Source organism: Neofelis nebulosa, chromosome 3 (assembly GCF_028018385.1).
Source record: "Neofelis nebulosa isolate mNeoNeb1 chromosome 3, mNeoNeb1.pri, whole genome shotgun sequence".
In the NCBI taxonomy this organism is placed as follows: Eukaryota; Metazoa; Chordata; class Mammalia; order Carnivora; family Felidae; genus Neofelis; species Neofelis nebulosa.
Window position 1 is genome coordinate 200,032,755 of NC_080784.1, and position 20,736 is coordinate 200,053,490.

Here is a 20,736-nt window from a genome sequence, read left to right on the forward strand (position 1 = left end):
TGCCATCACAAATTACCATGAACGCGTGGCTTAAAACCACATGGATGTATTCTCCCACAGTTCTAGAGCCCAGAAGTCTAAAACCAAGGCGTCAGCAGGCCTGTGCTCCCTCTGAAGACTCTAGAGGAGATCCTTCCTCACCTCCTCCACCTCCAGGTGGCTTCAGGAGTTCCCTAACTTGTGGCCACATCATGCCCGACTCTGCCTTCACTCTGCCATGTGAAGACCCATGGGTCTTCACACAGCATCCTAACATATTCTCTTCTCCTCTCTTCTCAAAAAGGCCCATCGTTGGATTTAGGGCCCACCCTAATCCCGGAGGGTCTCATCTCTCAAGATCCTTAGCATAATTACATTTTCAAAGAACTTTTTTCCAACCTAAGTCAAATCCACACGTGCCAGATATACATACCTCTTGGTAGACACCCTTCAACCCACTGTAGCAGGTGGATATTGATTCCACCAGAGAACTGGTCTACCAGTTCTAAACCATCAAGTGGGTTAGGTCTACCCAGAAAGCAATGGGAATCTGGAGAAGGCAGATTCTGAGGGTATATTTAAAAAGGAGCGAGCACGAAAACATGTGAAGGGGGACCAGATGGGTTTTGTCAACTGATCGTGCAGGAGGGAGGTACAGAAGAGGAGAAGGAAATCAGAGACAGCTGGAAAGCGTTGAGCCTCAAGTGCTAGGAGAATATTCAAGAAGAGAGGCTGGGTCCTGTGGGGTGATGTGCTCTTACTCTTTTTTTTTTGGCAGGATGTGAGACGTTTGGAAGAACAATTAATTGGCTCGTCCACTGGCTGTCTGTGCCTCAGTTTCCCCACGAGCCAGCGGCACTTCTCACTTTTGCAGGATGTGCCTGTGCAGTGAATTAACTGTGCTTCCCTGGTGGGCACTTGACTAGGATCAATGACAAGCAATAGAGCAGCAGTTTAAAAATGCTGATGTGACGCATGTCACGACGTGGGTGGGACAGGCTGAGTGGCCCACAGGAAGGACAGCTGGTCCCAAATGTTTGAGGCCTTGTAAAATGATGCATACCTACTTCCACTATGGTCGTGAACAGAACTATCCTCCCCAGGCTCACAGATGCAATGGCCAACTTGGGGATGCTGAACCTTGCAAGGTCAGATCTCAACTGAATGCAAAGCAAGTAATCTTGACCTATGGTGATTAACATTCTTAATAACATTTTCTATGGCAGACTGAGGCTTTATGATTCTCTCAACGGTGTGCACTTAAAAACACATGTCTCTAAAAACTGGAACCCTAAAGAATGATTTAAACCAGAGAAACCGGGTAGGGAGGAAACCTGTGGGGCTGGGCATTTTAGTTTTCCCGGAGGTTCGGGAACAAAATTCAACTAGGGAGGGAGCAGGGAACAGGGAGGGAACCTCTCCATTTTCTAACCTCTGCTCTTTGCTTGCAGTTGAAAAAGAAATAGGCTTTAACTACTTCTTATCCAGGTGAATGGCTCTTTACTTGCCAACTTTGTTAACATTGCCCTTAATGCACTGTGGGCAGTGGAACACCTGCCCCCACTCATTCTGTCTCCATTCCTCAGTTGTCTTCAGAGGCGCCTGGCCCTGGGCTTCTGGCAATCGCTGGTTCTGGCTTCCCCTGCTGTGCATTTGGCATGGACCTGGCAGGGGATCAGAGAGACCTGACCTCTAGCGCTGGCTTGGCCACCAACCGACTTGGTCACTCTAACCAGACCCTTTCTGCTCTCTCGGGGTCCCTGTTTCCTCATCTGTACTTGGAGCTGAGAAGGATGCCTGCCATTCACTGCCAAGGGTTGCTATAAATAGAAAATAGAAAAAGACTTTAAGTTCAACTCTCTTTTTTTTATTTCGGGGGGGGGAGAGGAGCAAAGAAAAAGAGAGAGAAAGAGAGAGAGAGAGAGAGAGAGAGAGAGAGAGAGAGAATCTTAAGCAGGCTCCACACTCAGCACAGAGTCTGATGAGGGGCTCGAGCCAAAGACCCTGGGATCACGACCTGAGCTAAAAGCAAGAGACGCTCAACTGACTGAGCCATCCAGGAGCCCTTCAACTCTCTTCTTAAACTTAAAAAGATGAAAGCAAATTATCTGGAAAAGTAATGGTAGCTTTCAGGATGTTGGATTCTTAAGGTGCCTCTCGCAAGAGGTGGAGGAAATTCCCAGAATCTTTCCCATGCTCTTAATATTGGACTAGTGGAAGCCATTTAGGCAAATGTCACATGGGCTGCAGGAGCACAGAAATGCTCTGACATGATATAATGAAACCAAGGGCCTCCTTCTCACTGCAGGGACAGGTCAGAATTTCCCTGGCAGCAGAGGGACCCACAGGATTCTGCACACTAAGAGCACAGCTCACTGCTGTGGATGAGCCCAGATGGGCAGGTCGTTTGTCTATTCTTTACTGATGCATCTCTTGGTATCTTACGCACATTCCTGAGGCCAGTTACCCAGTGTGCTAGGAGAGAAAAGATTCCCAGGATATGCCTCCACCGTCAAGCCCCTACGCCAGGGGAACACGAACCCACGAACAGGCAGATACAAGGCCCCATGATAAAATAAGGTTGCTTGTTTACTTGTTTCTGGCCTGTCTCCCCAACAACGGCAAGATTCACGAGGCAGACTCCATCCATCTTCTTTAACAACTGCATCCCACTGCCTAGCATACAGCCTGGTACGGAATAGATCTGATACCTGTTTGCGGAGCTAATGAATCAACGGATTCGTGAACAAATGAACGAATGGTAAAACAGAGATATGTCAAAAGCACTAAAAAGGAAGCAGCACAGAACTCAGGGGAAACGAGCATTCGAACTAGACCCTGAAGAATGGAAATTATTTTTGCCAGATAGAGAGGAGGCTCCCCCACCCAAAACAATCTAATCAGTGATGTGGGGGCTTGCAAAAGTACAGCTGGAGAGAGGGCAGTGTGGGGCCCTGACAGGGGGACAGGGCGGGAGGGAGGGAGGGAAGGCTTTGGGGCAGGGATCTTGGCTCTCGTGGGGATGAGTGTGGATTTTGTGGCGAAGCGGTAAAGATTTTCAAGCAGGGAGGTGAGTTGATAATAATCTGTTAATGAGAAAGCTCACCCCCGCTGCTTTACAGTAGGGGGATTGGAGCCTGAGAGGCCAAGAAGGCAGTTAAGGGGTTGATACTAGGGGCCAGACCAGAGATAAGGAGAGAAGAAAGAAAGAAAGAAAGAAAGAAAGAAAGAAAGAAAGAAAGAAAGAAAGAAAAAGAAAGAAGAGAGAAGAGAGAAAGAAAGAAAGAAAGAAAGAAAGAAAAAGGAAGAGAGAAAGAAAGAAAGAAAGAAAGAAAGAAAAAGGAAGAGAGAAAGAAAGAAAGAAAGAAAGAAAAAGAAAAAGGGAAGAAAGAAAGAAAGAAAGAAAGAAAGAAAGAAAGAAAGAAAGAGAAAGAAAGAAAGAAAGAACAGGGAAGAAAGAAAGAAAGAAAGAAAGAGGAAGAAAGAAAGAAAGAGAAAGAAAGAAAGAAAGAAGAAAGAGGGAGGAAAGGAGGAAGGGAAGAAAGAAAGAAAGAAAGAAAGAAAGAAAGAAAGAGGAAGAGAGAAAGAAAGAAAGAGGAAGAAAGAAAGAAAGAGAAAGAAAGAAGAGAGAAGAAAGAAAGAAAGAAAGAAAGAAAGAAAAAGAAAAAGGGAAGAAAGAAAGAAAGAAAGAAAGAAAGAAAGAAAAAGAAAGAACAGGGGAGAAAGAAAGAAAGAAAGAAAGAAAGAAAGAAAGAAAAGGGAAGAAAGAAAGAAAGAGAAAGAAAGAAAGAAGAAAGAGGGAGGAAAGGAGGAAGGGAAGAAAGAAAGAAAGAAAGAAAGAAAGAAAGAAAGAAAGAAAGAAAGAACAGGGAAGAAAGAAAGGAAGAAAGAAAGAAAGAAAGAAAGAAGAAAGAAAGAAAGAAAAAGAAACAGACAGACATGGGGTGTCTGGGTGGCTCAGTGGGTTAAGTATCCAACTTCGGCCCAGGTCATGACCTCTCAGTCTGTGGGTTTGAGTCCTCAGGCTCTATGCTGACAGCTCAGAGCCTGGAGCTTGCTTCGGATTCTGTGTCTCCCTCTCTCTCTGCCCCTCCTGCTTGTTCTCTCTCTCTCTCTCTCTCTCTCTCTCTCTCAAAAATAAATAAGCATGAAAAATACATATAAAGAACCGAAGACAGAATAGAGCCCCTCAGGGTGAGGAAGAAGAGGCAGCCTAGCAAGCATCAGGGGATCGACTCGGGATCTGGAACCAAAGCATGGAGGTGGCATGATGGGGGCAAGAAAGAGAAGACTCAAGTTTAGTGCCCAGGCTGCTGGTTTGCAAACTATGTGAGCAAAGAGGCTGCTCACGGGGGAAAGTCTGCTGGAGGATAACCTCACAGGAAGGTCCGGAAAATAGATGCCCGTGTCTAGAGCTTAGAAGTCAGAGTACCGATGCAGACATGAATCAAGCTTCCCCCAGAGAAATAGAAAGCGATGAAATAGATCAAATAACACAATAATTCATTTTTGCGATCACGAAATAATGAAAAAAAAAGTAAAATGTGAAATACGGAACTAACACCATCACCTTGCTTTGTGGGGATGTACCCCGTGACGAACTACATGCAAACAACTCATTAAATTTTTTATTTATCACTTCGCAGCCGGTAGGCTGCACACAAAATCCTAGATGGAAGGTCTCCAGGCACCGGGAAGCATCTCCCAGAGTCCTTCACTCCCACACACACACGTCCCCGAGGGGCCTCCGAGGGTCAGGTGCTGACCACAGCCCCCCTTCCCCCCTCCCCCCACTCCCCACCCCGTGCATCTCTACCCTGGGGCCGGGGGGGGGGGGTGGGGGTGGGGGGGGCACGGTGCATGAGCTGGCTTATGGGACACGAACACAGCTACAAGTTAAGACAAAAGGAAAATTACAACTGGGACAAGTCGGTGAAGGAGCCTGTCTCAGAGGTCAGGGAAGGTTCCCCTGGGGGGCGGGCGCCTACACGGAGCTCAGAAGCAGGAGGAGAAGGCAGGCAATAACCAGCATCTGGAAGAGAAAGGGGATTAGGAGTAGAGAAAGTCCAAGGACCGAGGAGAAGGAAGTGTGCCCCACGTGGGGGGAACCAGGACGAGGGGGTCAGCGGAGCTCAGAAGAGGAGCATTAGCAGAGGAAACTCACCAGGAAACACCTGCTAAAGCTCACAAAATACCTGCAAAAGAAATGCAAGGATATTAAGCACGGCTAATTAAATAAAGAAAGGATGCATCACAGTGATGGTTTATGATAGCGAATGCCTTCCTGAATTTGACCAAATCAACTCAATTTAAAATAATTTTTTTCACAGAAGACTCCACGGCAAAGTATCTAAATCATACAGAATTTCAATAAATATTACTCGAATCTGAATTGCTCTTGCTAAGTAATCCGCCTGCCTTCACTGGATGCTGTTCTGTCTGCTAGCTGGGGGTCAAATTCAACTCGCGAAGGAGGCATCTAGAACGTTCCTGGGCCCCCCCACCCCGGGTGCTGTCCTTGTTTGTCCTTGCCTCCCCTCCACCACGTGACGAAGGTGTGATTCTCTTCCTTTCACAGAGCAATGTCACGAGACTCACACAGCTTGAGGAGGGGGCCACACTGAGCCTGCTGACGTGGGGGAGAAGCACACGTTTTCATCCTGACTGGGACACTTCTTCCGCAGCCCCCCCACTCCCACTCCTTGTGAAATAAAGCTCTTACACTAAAAATATATACACATTTTTAAGTAATTACATTACTTTAAACGCAGATTTTTTTTAACCCCAACGGAAATGCAAAGAGAGATTTGGAGTCGCGTGTGAGATGTTCATTACTTAAATCTGACTGGGTGGCTGTTTCCATGAATGAATGCACTTAATTAATTTTTTCCCCTCACCTCTTGCTATTTCCTGACTGCCATCTATTTGCTTTCATCCCAGGGGCAAGAGAAGGACAACAAAAGAAGCTTCCAGTCATTTGAAATTCCAGGACTTCGGTCTGCCAAAAAATAGGTCAGAATGTTTACTTGTTTATTAATGGAGGAGTGAAAAGTTTGATTCTGTGGCAACAAGCTAACCAACACACACACACACACACACACACACACACACACAATGTTAATGTGATAGAATGTTATTGCTGCCAGTGGTATCTTAGAGGTCAGCGGTCACATGGAGACCGAGGTCCCAAAGGAAAACAAATTCATGTGGGTTGAATTGCCAGCTGGTGTGAGATGCAGGTAAAGGTTGAGAAGCCCTGAGGCATCTCACCAGGGCTGTTGGCACCACCCACCAGGTCTCTACACAGCCTGAGAGATAGCCACCAAGAGGGAAGTTTCCATTCTCGGCTGGCGAACAATCTAATGATGAATCTTTGATGAATCGGGCCAAGAGACCACCGCAAGGAGGATCGAGGAAGCCATGTGCCCACATGGACGCTTCTCTTTGTCCTTCAGCTGAGCAAACATTTACTGAGCAGTTGTGGCACTGGGACTTGCACAGGCTAGGGAATATGCAGAGAAGAGAGACAAAGCCCCACCTCCAAGGGGCTCATCGCCACGTCTGAAGGCTCAGCATAGGGGCTCGCTTGTTGAAATGGCAAGATTCCCATCCTGATGCCCAATCCACCTCCGCCATTGACCAGGAGCCAGACCCTGGACAATACCCTGATGCCCAGAGGCGCTGCCGGTCCCCCCCAGGGCTCCCTTGCCCAAGCCCTGCCAGAGCAGTGTCTCTGCCCAGAGTCACGCGAGGGTCTCAGCGAGGTATACCACACTCCTTGCACCCCAATGCGCTTGCACTCGGGTGCAACCGAGTGTTGGGTCAACCGCCCAACACTCATCCGGTCTCTACTATGTGCCCGGCACGGGGACCTTCTTAGCGTCGTCAGATTGACTTGAGGAACTGTTCTCCCTAAAAAGAGTAAATGGATGCCTGTAAAACAGCATATCTGAAACATTGTCAAAACCACATGAAGCAAAGCAAAATTTGTGGCTGTTCTCAGACTTCTTCAATGTTTACATTAAATACATTTGAATAATGCATTTGAAGTCAGTTTTTCTTATTTCTTGACAATAGCAGGAGATGGGAGATGGAAGGGTTAGAAGACTTCCTTCAAATGGAGACGGTTGCAGCAATTACGTGCATCAAAGTAATATTTACAGCTACATTTGAAAAAAAGAGAGAGAGAGAGAGAGAGCAGGGCTTTTTTCCGCAGCAAATTATTTCAGGATGTGTCATAGCATGCTCAAGATATATTAAAAAGAGCAACAGACAATGTTTCTGCAACCTGTTCCAAACCATTTATAAACCCAAATTTAAAAAAAAAAAAATCCCATATGCATACAAATCTCTGTACCACTGCATATTGTATAATGAAAGTATTATATGCATATAAATTAGTATTTGAGATATATAAAATCAAAATGTCTGAAAACTACATATTTGGGTCTACTATCTTACTTTAATAACTATCGCACTGATTAATTCATTCTTCGGACAAATTACCATTACCAGCATTTGCATGCGGCGGGAAGGAAGGTGCTGGGGGCAGGCTGCTGGGGCACAGAAGCGGCCGGAGGGCACTGGGTTTCAAGGTCACCTGACCTGCTGACTCACCCAGCGACCTCACGCTCACAAGCCCATTTCCATCTCAGCGCCTCATAGATTTCAGAAATGGAATCTGAAACCGAATGAGCGAGTTGCCTGGTCCCCCCACTGACCCCTCTATTAAAGTAGTTCCTGTGTAGCCTGCCTGGAACATAGCAGGTTCTCAATAAATTACAAGGGCAAACACTCACTGAATGAGTGCTCACCGTGGGCAAGGCACTATTTTAAGTGTTTAACAGGTAGCGTCTGCCTGGATCCCCATATTCACAGTCTTATTAGTCTCCCTTTTTGTAAATGTTTTTTATTGGTTTCAAGAGAGAGATTCCGTGCAAGCAAGGGAAGGGGCAGAGTGAGAGAATCCCAAGCAGGCTCCACGCTGGGAGCGCAGAGCCCCACGTGAACCCATAAACCGTGTGGTCGTGACCCGAGCCAAAATCGATCCAAGAAGAACACAGGATCGCATCCATATCCACCACCCACGGCCTGTCTACACTGATGATATGAATGTGTCCTAGAACACGCCATGGAATTCATCAGGCTGAACCTCCAATCTCCACTTCTGTTCTGCGTCGTGTCCCCACATGTGTAGAAAACAGAAACCTACTGACACGTGTTTTCCAATCGGGTCCAAACTCAAATCCATAGTTAAATGCCGGACATGTACCAGCCACCGCAGAAGGAATTTGGCATCTACTCCTCACAATAATGCTCTGAAGTAGCTATTATTATTCCCATTTTATAGATGAGAAAAGAGAGTCTGCGAGAGGTTACCGTTTCAGTCAGTCACAGACCTCGTAACTGGGACCAGCTGGATTGCGATTCAGGGTCTAACCTCAAATCAAGTGCCATTTCTGAGTTTTCGGCGATCACGACTTTCTGCTTTGTGGGCATGTACGTGTGGATTGCGGTTTCTGTTCCCATGAGTCTCCAGTCTGCTCACGCCAAACTCTCTGCTGCAAAGAAGGGGCGTGAGCATTACGCTTCCGAGAAGAATGTCCACATCCTTGACACAGCCTCTTAGCCACACCACCTGGGAGCTTCGTAGAAATGCAGAGTCTCAGGCCCTGGCCCACTGAATCAGACACTCAGCTGTTGGAGCCCAGGCACCTGTGTTTAAACATTCCTCCCGGTGACTCCGGTGCCCACTCACGTTTGACGGCCTCCCTTTTAGCATCGTTACTGATAGGTGCAAAACCTCGGAGCTGGAGAGGCAGCCTCTGCACCCAGCACTCACCCTACCCCTACCCACCGCCTCCGGGGAACAGGAAGGAGGGAAGAAGACGCAAGGTAGGGGCACAGGGGTAGGAGGAAGGTGGGAGACGTCAGTGCGCTGGGGACAGGGAAAGCCAGAGAGGAAGACGCAGCCCCTGCCATTCAGATGTTCAATCTGTGGTTGGGGGAAGAACGTAATCGCTTCTATTACAGACCCTGAGACACTGGGCCACGTGCAGTGACAGATCCTGGGGGGCACCAAGGGTCCGGGAGGCTAAGGGCTGGCCCACGAGGTCCCCAGCTTTGCCTTCACGCTCCGAGCGCCAGTCTCTTTCCTCATTCTTGACCACGGCACTGCGGTGGATACTGTGGCTCCCGCGCCCCACGCTCAGACCCTCCCCACGCTCACCTCGGTCACTATCCATTTGTTCCCTTTGGCCACCAACAAAGTTGGAATAGTTAATTCCCCAAGGACGAGGTGCAGGTGGCTGTAACTCCTCGGAGGTCAGGAGAGCCAGCGGTCATCTTCCCTGATCCCACACTGGGAAACTCACTGCGGGCCTCCCACCAGGCAGTCCTCCACCCAGGAGACAGATGGGGCAAAGGCCCCTGCTGTTGTTACTCTTGACCTCTCTGGTCTCCCCTGCCTGCCCCCAGCTGCCCTGGGCGTCCATGGCACCGACAGACGCATAAGAATATTGTTCCTTCTGGCCTGCCTCGCTGTGCAGAAAGGGGAGTATCTTTCTGCAAGATGTGGCCGGCTGAGAGCGTTACAGAGGGCCCGAGTGCTTTCACAGAGGGTGTGTGGACCGTGGTGTGGTGCCGCATCCCCCTCCTGGGCTTGCCCACGAGGAGCTCCCCTTAGTAGATGCTCAGTGAACACTGCTGAAAGGACGGGAGGAAGAAGGGCAGGAGGGACCCACGGGAGGCCATTGGCTTGTACGATGCCCCGTGCCTGGCACAGGCTGGATACTTAAATAGGTGACAGAAGGAACGCCTACCAGAAGGCAAGCAGGAGGGAAGCAGAGAGAAGACAGAGTAAGTTGGGGAGGCCAGGGGGGAGGGTGGAGGCCGGGGACTCGGGAGTCGTCCACCCGAGCTAAGCTGGACACCCAGGTCACCCCACGCTGCCTCTCTGGTCCTCTGTGACGTACCCCCGATGTTGTTGTTTTCATTTCTCGGTATTTGTCAGGGATGTGGATGGCTCCTATGAGAGTGATCACAACTCACAACACATGCTTTCTGTCCCCAGACCACTTAAAACCTAGTTGAGGAAAGGAAAAAACACAGGAAGGTTTAACAATGAGATTTAAGTAAGAAATGCCTAACTCCATACTGCCTTTCGACTCTCCTCTTGTGTTGGGAGAGCAGAGAAATGCCGGGGTGTTCAGAGGCAGGGAGGTTCACCGGTCCTGGGGGGGTGGGGGTAAGGGGGAGCCCCTGAGCAGGTAGAGAGGGGCAGGGCTCCCCCAGCCCGAAGGGTCCTGGGAGGTGAGAACGTTCACACTTCCAGAGTTTTCCCCAGGATCCCTCAGGGAGCTGCATACCCGCAAATGTGGCTTGTGTGTGTGTGTAAATGTAAAATCGGTAAGAGGAGGATTCGTGCAAATAATCAAAGATTCCTTTAACAGAGAAGGAGCCCATTCATTCACTAGTTAAATATGAGCGTGGACTTGATTCCACTTCGAATGGGTGCCAGCGGAGCAGAGGAGGGCTCTGGTGGCCACGTGGGAAGCTAGGGGAACACCCACTGTCAAGGTCGGCCTTGCCTCTTGCTGAGACTGTTATACCCGAGTCCTTCCCTTGCCAGTAGATCCCATGTGCCCCCGCATGGCCTCCCTGAGATGCATCTTGGAGCGTTATCCGGCAGCCTACCAAGCCCCACATGCCTCCAGAACCACACAGGCCTTCTAGTTCGCCCCTGAGGGCTCCCCACTCTCTGAGCACACTGCTTTCCAGACCTCAGCTCCTAAAGCTCCCTGACGCCAATCTGCACCTCCCTCCAGTGCTGGAGAGGAAGGAGGGCGAGCCCTGCCTGCAGACGGGCTGTGCTATAAACGTGCAACCACCAGCTCCCCCGGGGGCTTAACCTGGGCTTGGGTCAACCCAGCGACAAAATGAAAGGGTCAGTTCATGGTCCCGTTTGCACTAACATTCCGTAATTGGCCCTAACGTCAGGATACAGATTCTTGTCCAACGAGAGTTGCCAAGACATTTGGTGAAATGATTTATGTAAGGAGCACAGTCAACCAGCGCAGCTCAGACAGCCACACAGAGGGAAGAAGGCAATGACTTTAAGACTTTCGAGTCACTTTCATTTCTCTCTAGATTATCTTAAAAATCGGGTTAGCAACCCGTATCAACGGTCTTCCAAAAATTAGAATTTTAGTCTGCCGCCGTCTCTGAAAGTCAGAGGCAGTGCTTAAGGTGAGAAATGTCACCGAGCCGGTTAATCTTGGAGGTTTGGGACAGGGAGTGGACTGGCAGGTGAAATCACCCTGACCCCCTCCCCAGGGGATCTCATGCGCAATTCTGCTCCAGCACTGGGTGCCTGGGGAGACCCAGAGGGGACCATACACATCACACCCGAGGGGTGGACCAGGAATTAAACTCCATGCCAGGAGCTTGACCCTGGAGACAGGACCAAATCCCATCTCTATGGGACCAGAAAAACACACCATCCAAACTTTGTTCCCATGGATGAGTAAGGAATAGTGCACCCGCCTACCCAATCAGATCCCGTTCTGACTGGCAGCAACTTGGGGTGGGGGGAGGGAGGATGAGTATAATTTAGTGCCCTCTAAAGGGTAAAAATTATTAAGCACATTACCTTATTAAGAAGGGTTAAAATTGAAACATAATTCAGAAATCAAAAATCTTTATTTGCAACGCGCCTTAAATATAGAAAACCACAAACACTGGAGGTCAGCTTTGTGCATCTCATATATGGGGAGCCCCCCACCACAACATGGACACCTGCCTGCACAGGCCCGAGGTGCAGGGGAAGGCCTGCGGCCCTCAGGCCCAGAGGTGGAAGGAGGAAGGGGTGGGGACCAAGCTATCCCGCCATCCGGCCGCGGCCCGTCCGCATGTGGCCGTGTTACGGATGCTGTTGACAGAAGGAAGCAGGGAGCGTCCTTGTAAGCACCTGGCGAGAGGCAGCTTGCTAACCAACACGTGGGCCTCGCTTGAGCATAAAGAGGACACATGGGACCTCCATGAAGTCGCTCTTTCACTGTCACCCTGGGCTGTCAGGCCGCAGAGTGTTGAGCCCAGGAGCCTTTTCAGGGAGCTTCTCGGCTGCAGGAGTCCAGGAAGCCTCCGCGGCCCCCTCCTTCCCAGGTTCCAGCCTTCCTCTTCTCCCTCTCCCCTTTGGGGGCTCAGCTGGACTAACAACGCGGCTCCCCGCCCTGCTGATGCTTCCTTTGCTAATTCATTTGGCTTGCACTGACGCACAGAGAGCTCTGGGGTGCAGAATCCCCGGGGGACTATGACATATGAATGAGCCCCATCGCTCTGGGACCCCGCCAAGAGGCAGAGCGGATCAGATAAGCCACTTTCAGACAACCTGGACAATCGGGAGGAAGCTCCCAGGGGCTGAGAGCTGGGCGGTCTACGTTGCTGCTATGGGCTTGGAAATAATAAGGGTGCAGAGCGGGGAAAGCCCACCCGCCAGAGCGGAGCCTCGCTCAGTGCCCGGCAGGCGGTGTTCCCTTCCGCTCTTTATGGGGGTCAGAAGACCCCACTTCTGCCTCCCAAGGGTCTAAAACTTGGAACAAATTGGACACCATGGTCTCCGATGGGCTTTGCAGCATTAACGGTCTTTAATTCTAAAAACCAGGGGAAGCCAAGGTCAGAGGGAGGACAGAATGCTAACTTCCAAGCTCAAGTTCTTTCTAGAACCCTGAGGAGAGTGTAGCTCCCCTTCGTCACCCCTGGGCTGGGGCTTGCACCCTGCCTGCCCTGGGTGTGCTGTCTCCCAGCAGTGGCCTGGCTTGCCACACCCACATCAAGCTCCCTGTATGCAGTCACAAAAATGTGTCATTTACATGTCACATGTCACATGTCATGAACTGCAGGTCTGGGGAGCCTTCTGAGGCCTTAATCAAAGACCAAGATGTCAGGGAAGAGGCCATGTGTTGAAAGTGGAGAGAGAGTGAGAGAGAGAGAGAGAGCTCTCAGGCCCCAGATAAATGATCTGCTCCTTACTGGCTGATTTACTGTTAATTTCTGCAAAATCTCAGGCAGCTGGAAAGGATGCCAAGAGCCAACCACAAGGACTCTGAGACGCAGCTGTAAATGCCTCCAGGATTGGCCACCGCCTGTGGGTGAGGGCGGGGGAGGCAGCGAGGATGTGGGGATCGGACAGGCTGGTGTGAGATCCCTCGTTCTCTGTGGGACTGAGCCCTCTGAATCTCCCATCTCCTCGTCTGTAAATTTGGGACAATGAGAGCCACCCCACAGGGTCCCTCGGGGTGTTAAAATGGTAAACAGAGGACAAAGGGTAAGCGGGAGCTAGACTCCTGGAAGGTGGTCTCCTAGCTACTAACATCTCCCAGTTTAACTCTTCTGTGCCCAGTGTCCCAGCCACCAGCCAGGCCTCATAAATATTTACACCCAGCCTGTGTTGCGATGCTCAATTAATTGCTCTGGTGACGCACTTTGAGGGCCTCGGAGGATAGGTGCTGTGCAAGGCCCCGAGATCGTTAAAGGCACAAACAAGTCGGCTCACACAAGCGACATCCTCCAGAGCCTTCTGTGGCCCCAGAGCTTTTTCAGATCATTGCCCGAAATCCAGGCAAGATGTGCTTCCGAAAGCACCCTGTCCAAAGGGGAACGTGGTGACCAGGCAAAGCCCTGATTAGAAAATGGAGAGAGACCTGTGCAGATAACTGACGACCGAAAAAAAATCCAAGTGGCCTAAAACCACTTGAAAAAGAAGAAGAATTCAGTCTCACTGGTCATCAGGGAAGTGAAACAGGCACCGTAAGGGATCAACAAACAGGCAACATTGTTTTAAAGGATGGGATTTAATAGTGTTGGGATGCGGTGAGATGTTCCCTTCCCGCTCTGTGGATTAGCGTCTAAACGGACCCAACCCACGTGGAAGGAAACTGCACGATCCACAGCGAGGGGCTTGGAAGATCCATGTTGCCTGACCCCTTCGCTGTGCCTGGCGGAGTCTCTCCATGGAAATATCTGGTGATTAGATTAAAATGTGCCCTGCAACGGTATTCACCATAATGGAAACTAGCGAGAACCTGAATGTCGCCTCTAAAAATCACACAGGCAATAAATATCATGCGTTTGAATAACCGCTGAAGATCTAGAATGTATCTTTAACATCAATAGCCCATAGTTGGTTCTGCTAGTTTTGCTACTTACGTGTTTCAATGTACTCACACATCCTCAGAAGCACATACACACATGTAGAGGGATTTGCCAAAATATTACCTGGGGTGTTGATTGTTATTTTCTTCCACGTTTTTCTGTTTTCCGTATTCTCTATAATGAGATGTGATTTTAGATGTAGAACAATGCGAACATCAAGAAATCGTTCTGGGGGCTCCTCCTGGGTGGCTCAGTTGGTTAAGCGTCTGACTTCAGCTCAGGTCACAATCTCACGGTCTGTGAGTTCGAGCCCCGCATCGGGCTCGGTGCTGACAGCTCGGAGCCTGGAGCCTGCTTCCGATTCTGTGTCTCCCTCTCTCTCTGCCCCTCCCTGCTCTCCCTCTCTCTGTCTCAAAAATAAATAAACATTGGGGCGCCTGGGTGGCTCAGTCGGTTAAGCGTCCGACTTCAGCTCAGGTCACGATCTCGCGGTCTGTGAGTTCGAGCCCCGCGTCAGGCTCTGGGCTGACGGCTCAGAGCCTGGAGCCTGCTTCCGATTCTGTGTCTCCCTCTCTCTCTGCCCCTCCCCCGTTCATGCTCTGTCTCTCTCTGTCCCAAAAATAAATAAAACGTTAAAAAAAATTTTTTTTAAGTAAATACATAAATAAACATTAAGAAAAGAAGAAGAAAAAAGAAATCATTTTATAGGTTGATCTGGGGAAAACGCCTGTAACAGCAGCCCATCCCGCTGGGGAAGGTATGTAACCGAATGCGGCTGACACTTACCTTGGCTCTCTTTTCTGCCCTAGGTCATGGCCTCGAATCAACAGTGCCACCGGTGAGTCAGGGGCCTTCAGTCACCTAAGCGGTGGGAATGCCACCATGGGTCTGTTACTCTTCTTTCCCTTTTCTGCTTTCCCTTCGATAAAACTATTGGCCTGTTCGAAATGGCATCAGCCACTTAGGGTTTCTCCCCCTGGTCGCTCCCGGGTGCAGCCCGGTCTGTGACTTCCACAGGCTTTGGGAAGCTGGCAGGTGGAGGGGAAAACCCTGTCTCTCCTCCACTTATTAGCTGTGTAGCCTGGGATGAAGCACAGATCCCTCTGGGTCCGAGTCCCTTCATCTGTAAAATGGGTAAAAGTCAGCCTAAATGTCAGTGTTGTGGCCACTCAGTAGGGCTCATTCAACGAAACTCTGTGTAAGGGGTTCCCCCCAAATTATGTGTTGAGTGGATGGAGCGATCAGAAACCACATTTTATGGCTTCTTTTGAGTCTGTTTTCAGAGCCTAGTTCTAGGTATCAGGCGCTGAATAGAATCCCATTAAAATTTGAGTAAAAGTATGTACTCTTCATTTCAGAGCATTATTATTTCAGGGGGAGTCCAGTAGAACTTCCCTAGAGAGCTAGTGGCTAGAAATGACTGCAGTGAGACAGAAAAAAAAAAAAAAAAAAAAAAGGTGAGAAATAGACCAGAAGTGTGCAAAGAAGGGATGGAATCATAGGGAGTGATGTAATCCTCAAATGAACTCAAAGATCCATAATGGTGCATGTTGGAGCATGTAACCAGCACTCAGCACGTCCCAAATAGCAGTGAGGAGAAGTAGAGAAAAGCAAAATCAGAAGTACAAATATGAATATAAATAAGAAACAAGCACCCAGCTCTAATCCCTCTTACAGAAAATGCTTTCATTAAGCTTCCTAGTCATTTGCTAAGAAAGATTGTGTTCTCTTGAGGTAGATGCTTCCAAAATCTCCTGGAGTCTTTGATCTCAAATATACCTCCCTCCACCTGCTCGCTACCTCTCATCCCTTCCCACTGTCCGCTTAGAGTCCTGGGGGTACTCCAGATACTTCTGGATGCTTCCGGGAGATTGCCTGGAAATGAAGTTGCCAATCTGAGGCAGTGGCTGGTGAGTTATAAACCATGTGACCCATACTCCTCTCTCGTCATCCCCCTCTCCACATTCCTCAAGGTAGAGAAAAACTTACAGATGGGTATTGCATTTCATTAACAACATTCTAGACACATAATCATGGGGGGGAAAAAAACAAAAACAAATCAAAACCCCAAGAGAGCTGATTGAGATAAAGCTGCCCAGGCCTGCCCGTGCACACTGGAATCTATATCCTGCCAAAAATATTAGCAGCAAATCATACCACCCCAGCCTATGCATGCTTATGAACCACAGCCAAGTATCTATTAAAATATAACACCACTGACATAATCAAGGATTTACATGATTCACAGAACAGTCGCTCATCACAGGGATATTTATAACACTTCTAGATATTTTTAAGTTGTTTGCATTTTTTTGCCGTGAGATCCATACGAGGGACATCCATAGGAGAGAATACCACATAGCCATTAAAAAGATGCCATTGAAGCATATTTACCGACATGTTATGTTTATAGCATGCTGTTGTATGATGGAGAAGACAAGAAGACAGTGTGCCCATATCTACATAGACTATATTGTGTGTGCATGTGTGTGCGAGAGAGATTTAGCTATACTCAAATGTTTACAGTAGTTGTCTTGGTATGGGAACATTAGAGTAATTTTGCTTATCCACATCTTATTATTTTTCTCCAGTAGCATATATTGTTGTACGCTAAAAATACTCTATTTAAAAAAAAAAATACACCAGACCTGGAAAAGACAGACGCATAACCCAACTTGGACAATCTGTTAACACCAATACCTTCTGTCAAGCTGACATATAGAGAAGAGGGCCATGGTTTTCCATAAAATAAAGTCAGGAGTTTCTCTCCTTCCACTGATTAAAGAATGAAATTAAAGATAGCCCTATTTGAAAAGTGGTTCTTCTCTCTTAAGGCACCATACACATTAAAACCCTGGTAAAGACGTGGATTGGCTGTGTCCATTAAATAGACGAGAGATTTCATTTTGTCCAGGAGCACTTGTTTTGGTTTTGTGGGCTTTTTTTGTTTGTTTCCTAAGGAAAGCAGTCTTGAAAGTTGGTTTTTCCCACTTTTAAAGGAAAAATTAATAAGGATTTTAGAAGCAGGCGCAGGGAAGGCAGGTATGGTATATGTGAGCATCCACTGCCCCCTGCTGGCCGTATCTAGACATTGCAATATTGGTATTAATTTAGCAGAGGCTGGTTGTCCCCCAAGAGGCTGGAAAAATGGGTGGACAGAACCAATGTGAAAAGTTGACAGTTGAACTGCTGGGAAAAAGTGTTCCCCTAGTTCTCTAAGCACAAGCCAGGATTTCAAGTCATCCACGATCGCTAAACCCAAGGGATCACAGTTGTCTTTAAAATGTATCGTGTGTCAGAATCACAGTAGTCAAAAATGCATATTCTCAAGCCCACTCCCAGGTGTACGTTTTGGCAGCTCTATAGTGAGACTGAGGAGTCCCTACCCTTCACAAGATAACTTCAACTCATGTAGTGCTAGGATGGCCTTTTGAGAATCACTGATTGAAGCGAAAGAAAGAAAGAAAGAAAGAAAGAAAGAAAGAAAGAAAGAAAGAAAAGAAAAAAGAAAAGAAAAGAAAAGAAAAGAAAAGAAAAGAAAAGAAAAAGGAAAGAAAAAGGAAAGGAAAAGGAAATGATTAAGACTGACCCCACCAAGAAGCTGCTTTCGATTCTCTGGACAACAGCTGTCTCGGAATATTTTATTTGAATTTCTGGAGATCACCTGAGAAATGGGATGGGCGACAGCTGCCTTACCTATCACCATCCATCCATCCAACCAATTTATGGTTGTCCCTACTGTAACCATTACAATAACCAGCTTTGAGCACAGTTGGTTTTTTTTTAAAGAAAATGAAAATGAAAGGTCCTGGGGACTCAGCTTATCTCAGACACTAATACTGTGCTCTACAGATGGGGAAATCAAGAATTAGAGAAAGGAAGTGAACTTCCAAGGGCCATCTATGGAGAACAATAAGCCTATTCTCCAAACTCTCAATAAATGCTTCCATGTAGTTATTTCTGTGAGTTTGGGCCATTTGTGACCGAGAATACTCTTCAGATCAGGCGACTGTCATTCTAAAATGTCCAGAAGAGCTACGTGACTGAGCTGGTGGATACGTGGGAGACAGATATGACATATGTTATATGTACATGGGTGCATATAATCTATGTCCGTCTCTGTTTCTGTCTGTCTCTTTCTCTCTTCCCCTTCCTATGTCCTTCCTTTCCTCCCTCCTCCTTCTCTTCTTCCCAAGCCTAAGTCATGTAGCCAAAGCTCATTGGACATCCTAATCCTTTCCTCGGAGACAGTGAGAAAAAGGCAAGGAAGCTCATCCCTGCCTCTCCCTACAGCTGTGGATCGATGCTGAACTGAAGATGTTCTCAAGTTTGGAACTAGCCAGGGGAAAGTGTGTCCTATTCCCCACTATATTGAGATGAAGGTTGATGGTTGCCCTCTGTCCCCAGAAACCTTGTGGTTCCTAAAAGATAAACACTGAGGAAGGCAGCACAGGTAGAGGAAAGAACCCCGAGCCAGAAGTCTGGAGCCCAGAATTTGAATACTGGTTCTCTGACATCCATGAGACCTAGCCTTCAGGTGCTGACAATACTCACAGGATAAATTAGGTAAACCGAGAGCAAGAGAAGCTATATCCCCCGGGAACAAATCAGCAGAGTAGAACTCCGATTCATCACAGTGCACTTGTTCGTGCTGTGCCACGCAGTGTTCTCATCTTTAAAATGAGGATGTCAGCCAGCCATGGTCACCGAAGCCCCGAGCCTCACAGCTGGATGGGGCACCCGCTTGAAGGGCTGTTGGCAAAAATCGACAGAGCCGTGTCGATGGAGTGGAATGTTGAAAAACGGCACTGTTTTGTTTAAAACTGAGAACTCAGTAGTGATCAAGTTCCTAACATGGATCTGAAAGCAGAGTACTCACGATCTCTCGATCGGCCAGAAACGATTTGGTCATGAAGTTGAACTTGAAACACGGAACACAGCGGTTCATTGGGGGAGCCTGTGGCCAAGAGGGTTATTTTGTTAAGCTTCCCAACAGCTCTTTGGGGCAGACACTACGATTCTCATTCTACAAGCTGATATTAGTTAACCGAGGCTTGCAGGCTTGCCCGAGGTCATGTGGCCAGAAACAGGCACGGCCAGGGTTTGAACCCAGAATTTCTTCCATGAATTATGTGTTCATGCCTTTGATCAGAAGCTCTGCTACATTTTTGGTGAATTCCAAAGCTGACCTCCACAAGGAGATAAAACAGTAAAGGCAGAAAGACACATTAGGAAGAAATCACGGGGGCTTAAACGTGACATGATTGTCTAATTCTTACATAAGTCAAGTGCAGAGGTAAGCAGTCCAAGGCTGTTTAGCCTCAGAGGTGCTGCTCCCTCCCTTGTATTGGCCTCAATCCCAATGCCTAAAATAGTGACAGCTATGCTCCAGGCAGCAGGAGAGAGGAAGGGAAGAAAAAGAAAAAAATAAAGAGTTGACAACAATTTCTGTTCAGAAAGTTTCCTGGAAATTGTGAGTTTATTTTCCAGCTTCTCCGTTTACCAAAACTTGGACTCACAGGCACGCGTAACCGCAGGGAAGGTCAGGGTGTGTGGCAAGAACTTGCTCTAGGTGCCCATGTACCCACCTGGCCATCGGGGCTCCCGGGACGGACAGGGAAAAGCCGACATGGGGAGACACAGCCGGGTTGTTGAGGAGTTCCTAGCGACAGGTCGTTGGGACCCACTGGCCTGTCCCTTTGCCCCACGTACTTATGAGCAAGCCCAGCTGGCAGCCCCTAGGGTCAGAGCCAACACTGACCCTCACCACAACTCTCCCTGCACCGCCCCCCCTGCCCTCTGAAATCTTGTGACTGAAATGAAAACAGAAGCTGACTCTGCTTGAGGGAACCCACCTGGTTTGGAGCTGCCACCATCTGAAAAGCCTGCTGACTTCACTTTCCAGAGAAACAGAAAGTTCCTAAGCACTGAAAGCTTCCTACTTTTACTTCTCTTCTCCCACCAGACAAGCAGATTCTCTTTATGGGACCTGCTGGGAATTGTTTCAGGTGGTTTCCTTCGAATGTGACCCTCCCATAGAGCCCGCCCTTGGGGACACAGCCAGCCCCCCTTCCCAGTAGAGGCACTAAATTGTACAAGCCTGGGGCCCCCAGGGCTTCTGTTCAAGGAAGCGTTTACGCGTGCAAATGGTCCAAGCTTCTAAGTATATCTGACCCACGTGGCCCATCTCCTATCAGAAGGCAGTCAGAGCTTCTAACAGCGGGTCGCAGACCTCGGTGTGTGTAGATGCCATCATAGACACTGGTGCAGAAAGTAACTGGTGTGCACTGAGGCTCAGGTTTTGCTTTCTTTCCTTTTTTTTTTTTCTTTAAAGCACCCAAGAGGCAAGTGGTCAGGGGACCTTAACCTGATGGCCACCGGCCATACACCTGTATCATACCTCTGTAGTCATGAGAAGAGGTGTCCACGCTGATAGCCCAAGGCTGGCGTAACTGCCTCCGTGAGTCGGGAGAGCCCCTTGAGCCTTACACCTTCACTTCCCTTCTAAAAATAACTCGAAGGGAGCATTGTCTTTTGTAAAAAGATGCTGTTTCCTTGAGAGGAACACAGAAGTCAGTCGTTCTCTGGAGCTGTTTCGTGTCAGTG

The 20,736-nt window shown here is 48.4% G+C and overlaps 1 protein-coding gene across 1 annotated transcript in view; it reads left to right on the top strand.

Moving 5' to 3' along the window:
- CLNK (cytokine dependent hematopoietic cell linker) overlaps positions 1-20,736 on the top strand; it is a 166,329-nt gene that overhangs the window by 71,898 nt on the left and 73,695 nt on the right. The window contains exons 3-4 of the mRNA XM_058723091.1: positions 5,920-5,991; positions 14,940-14,968. Coding sequence (XP_058579074.1) covers positions 5,920-5,991; positions 14,940-14,968 — 101 coding nt within the window. The remainder of the gene's footprint in view (positions 1-5,919; positions 5,992-14,939; positions 14,969-20,736) is intronic.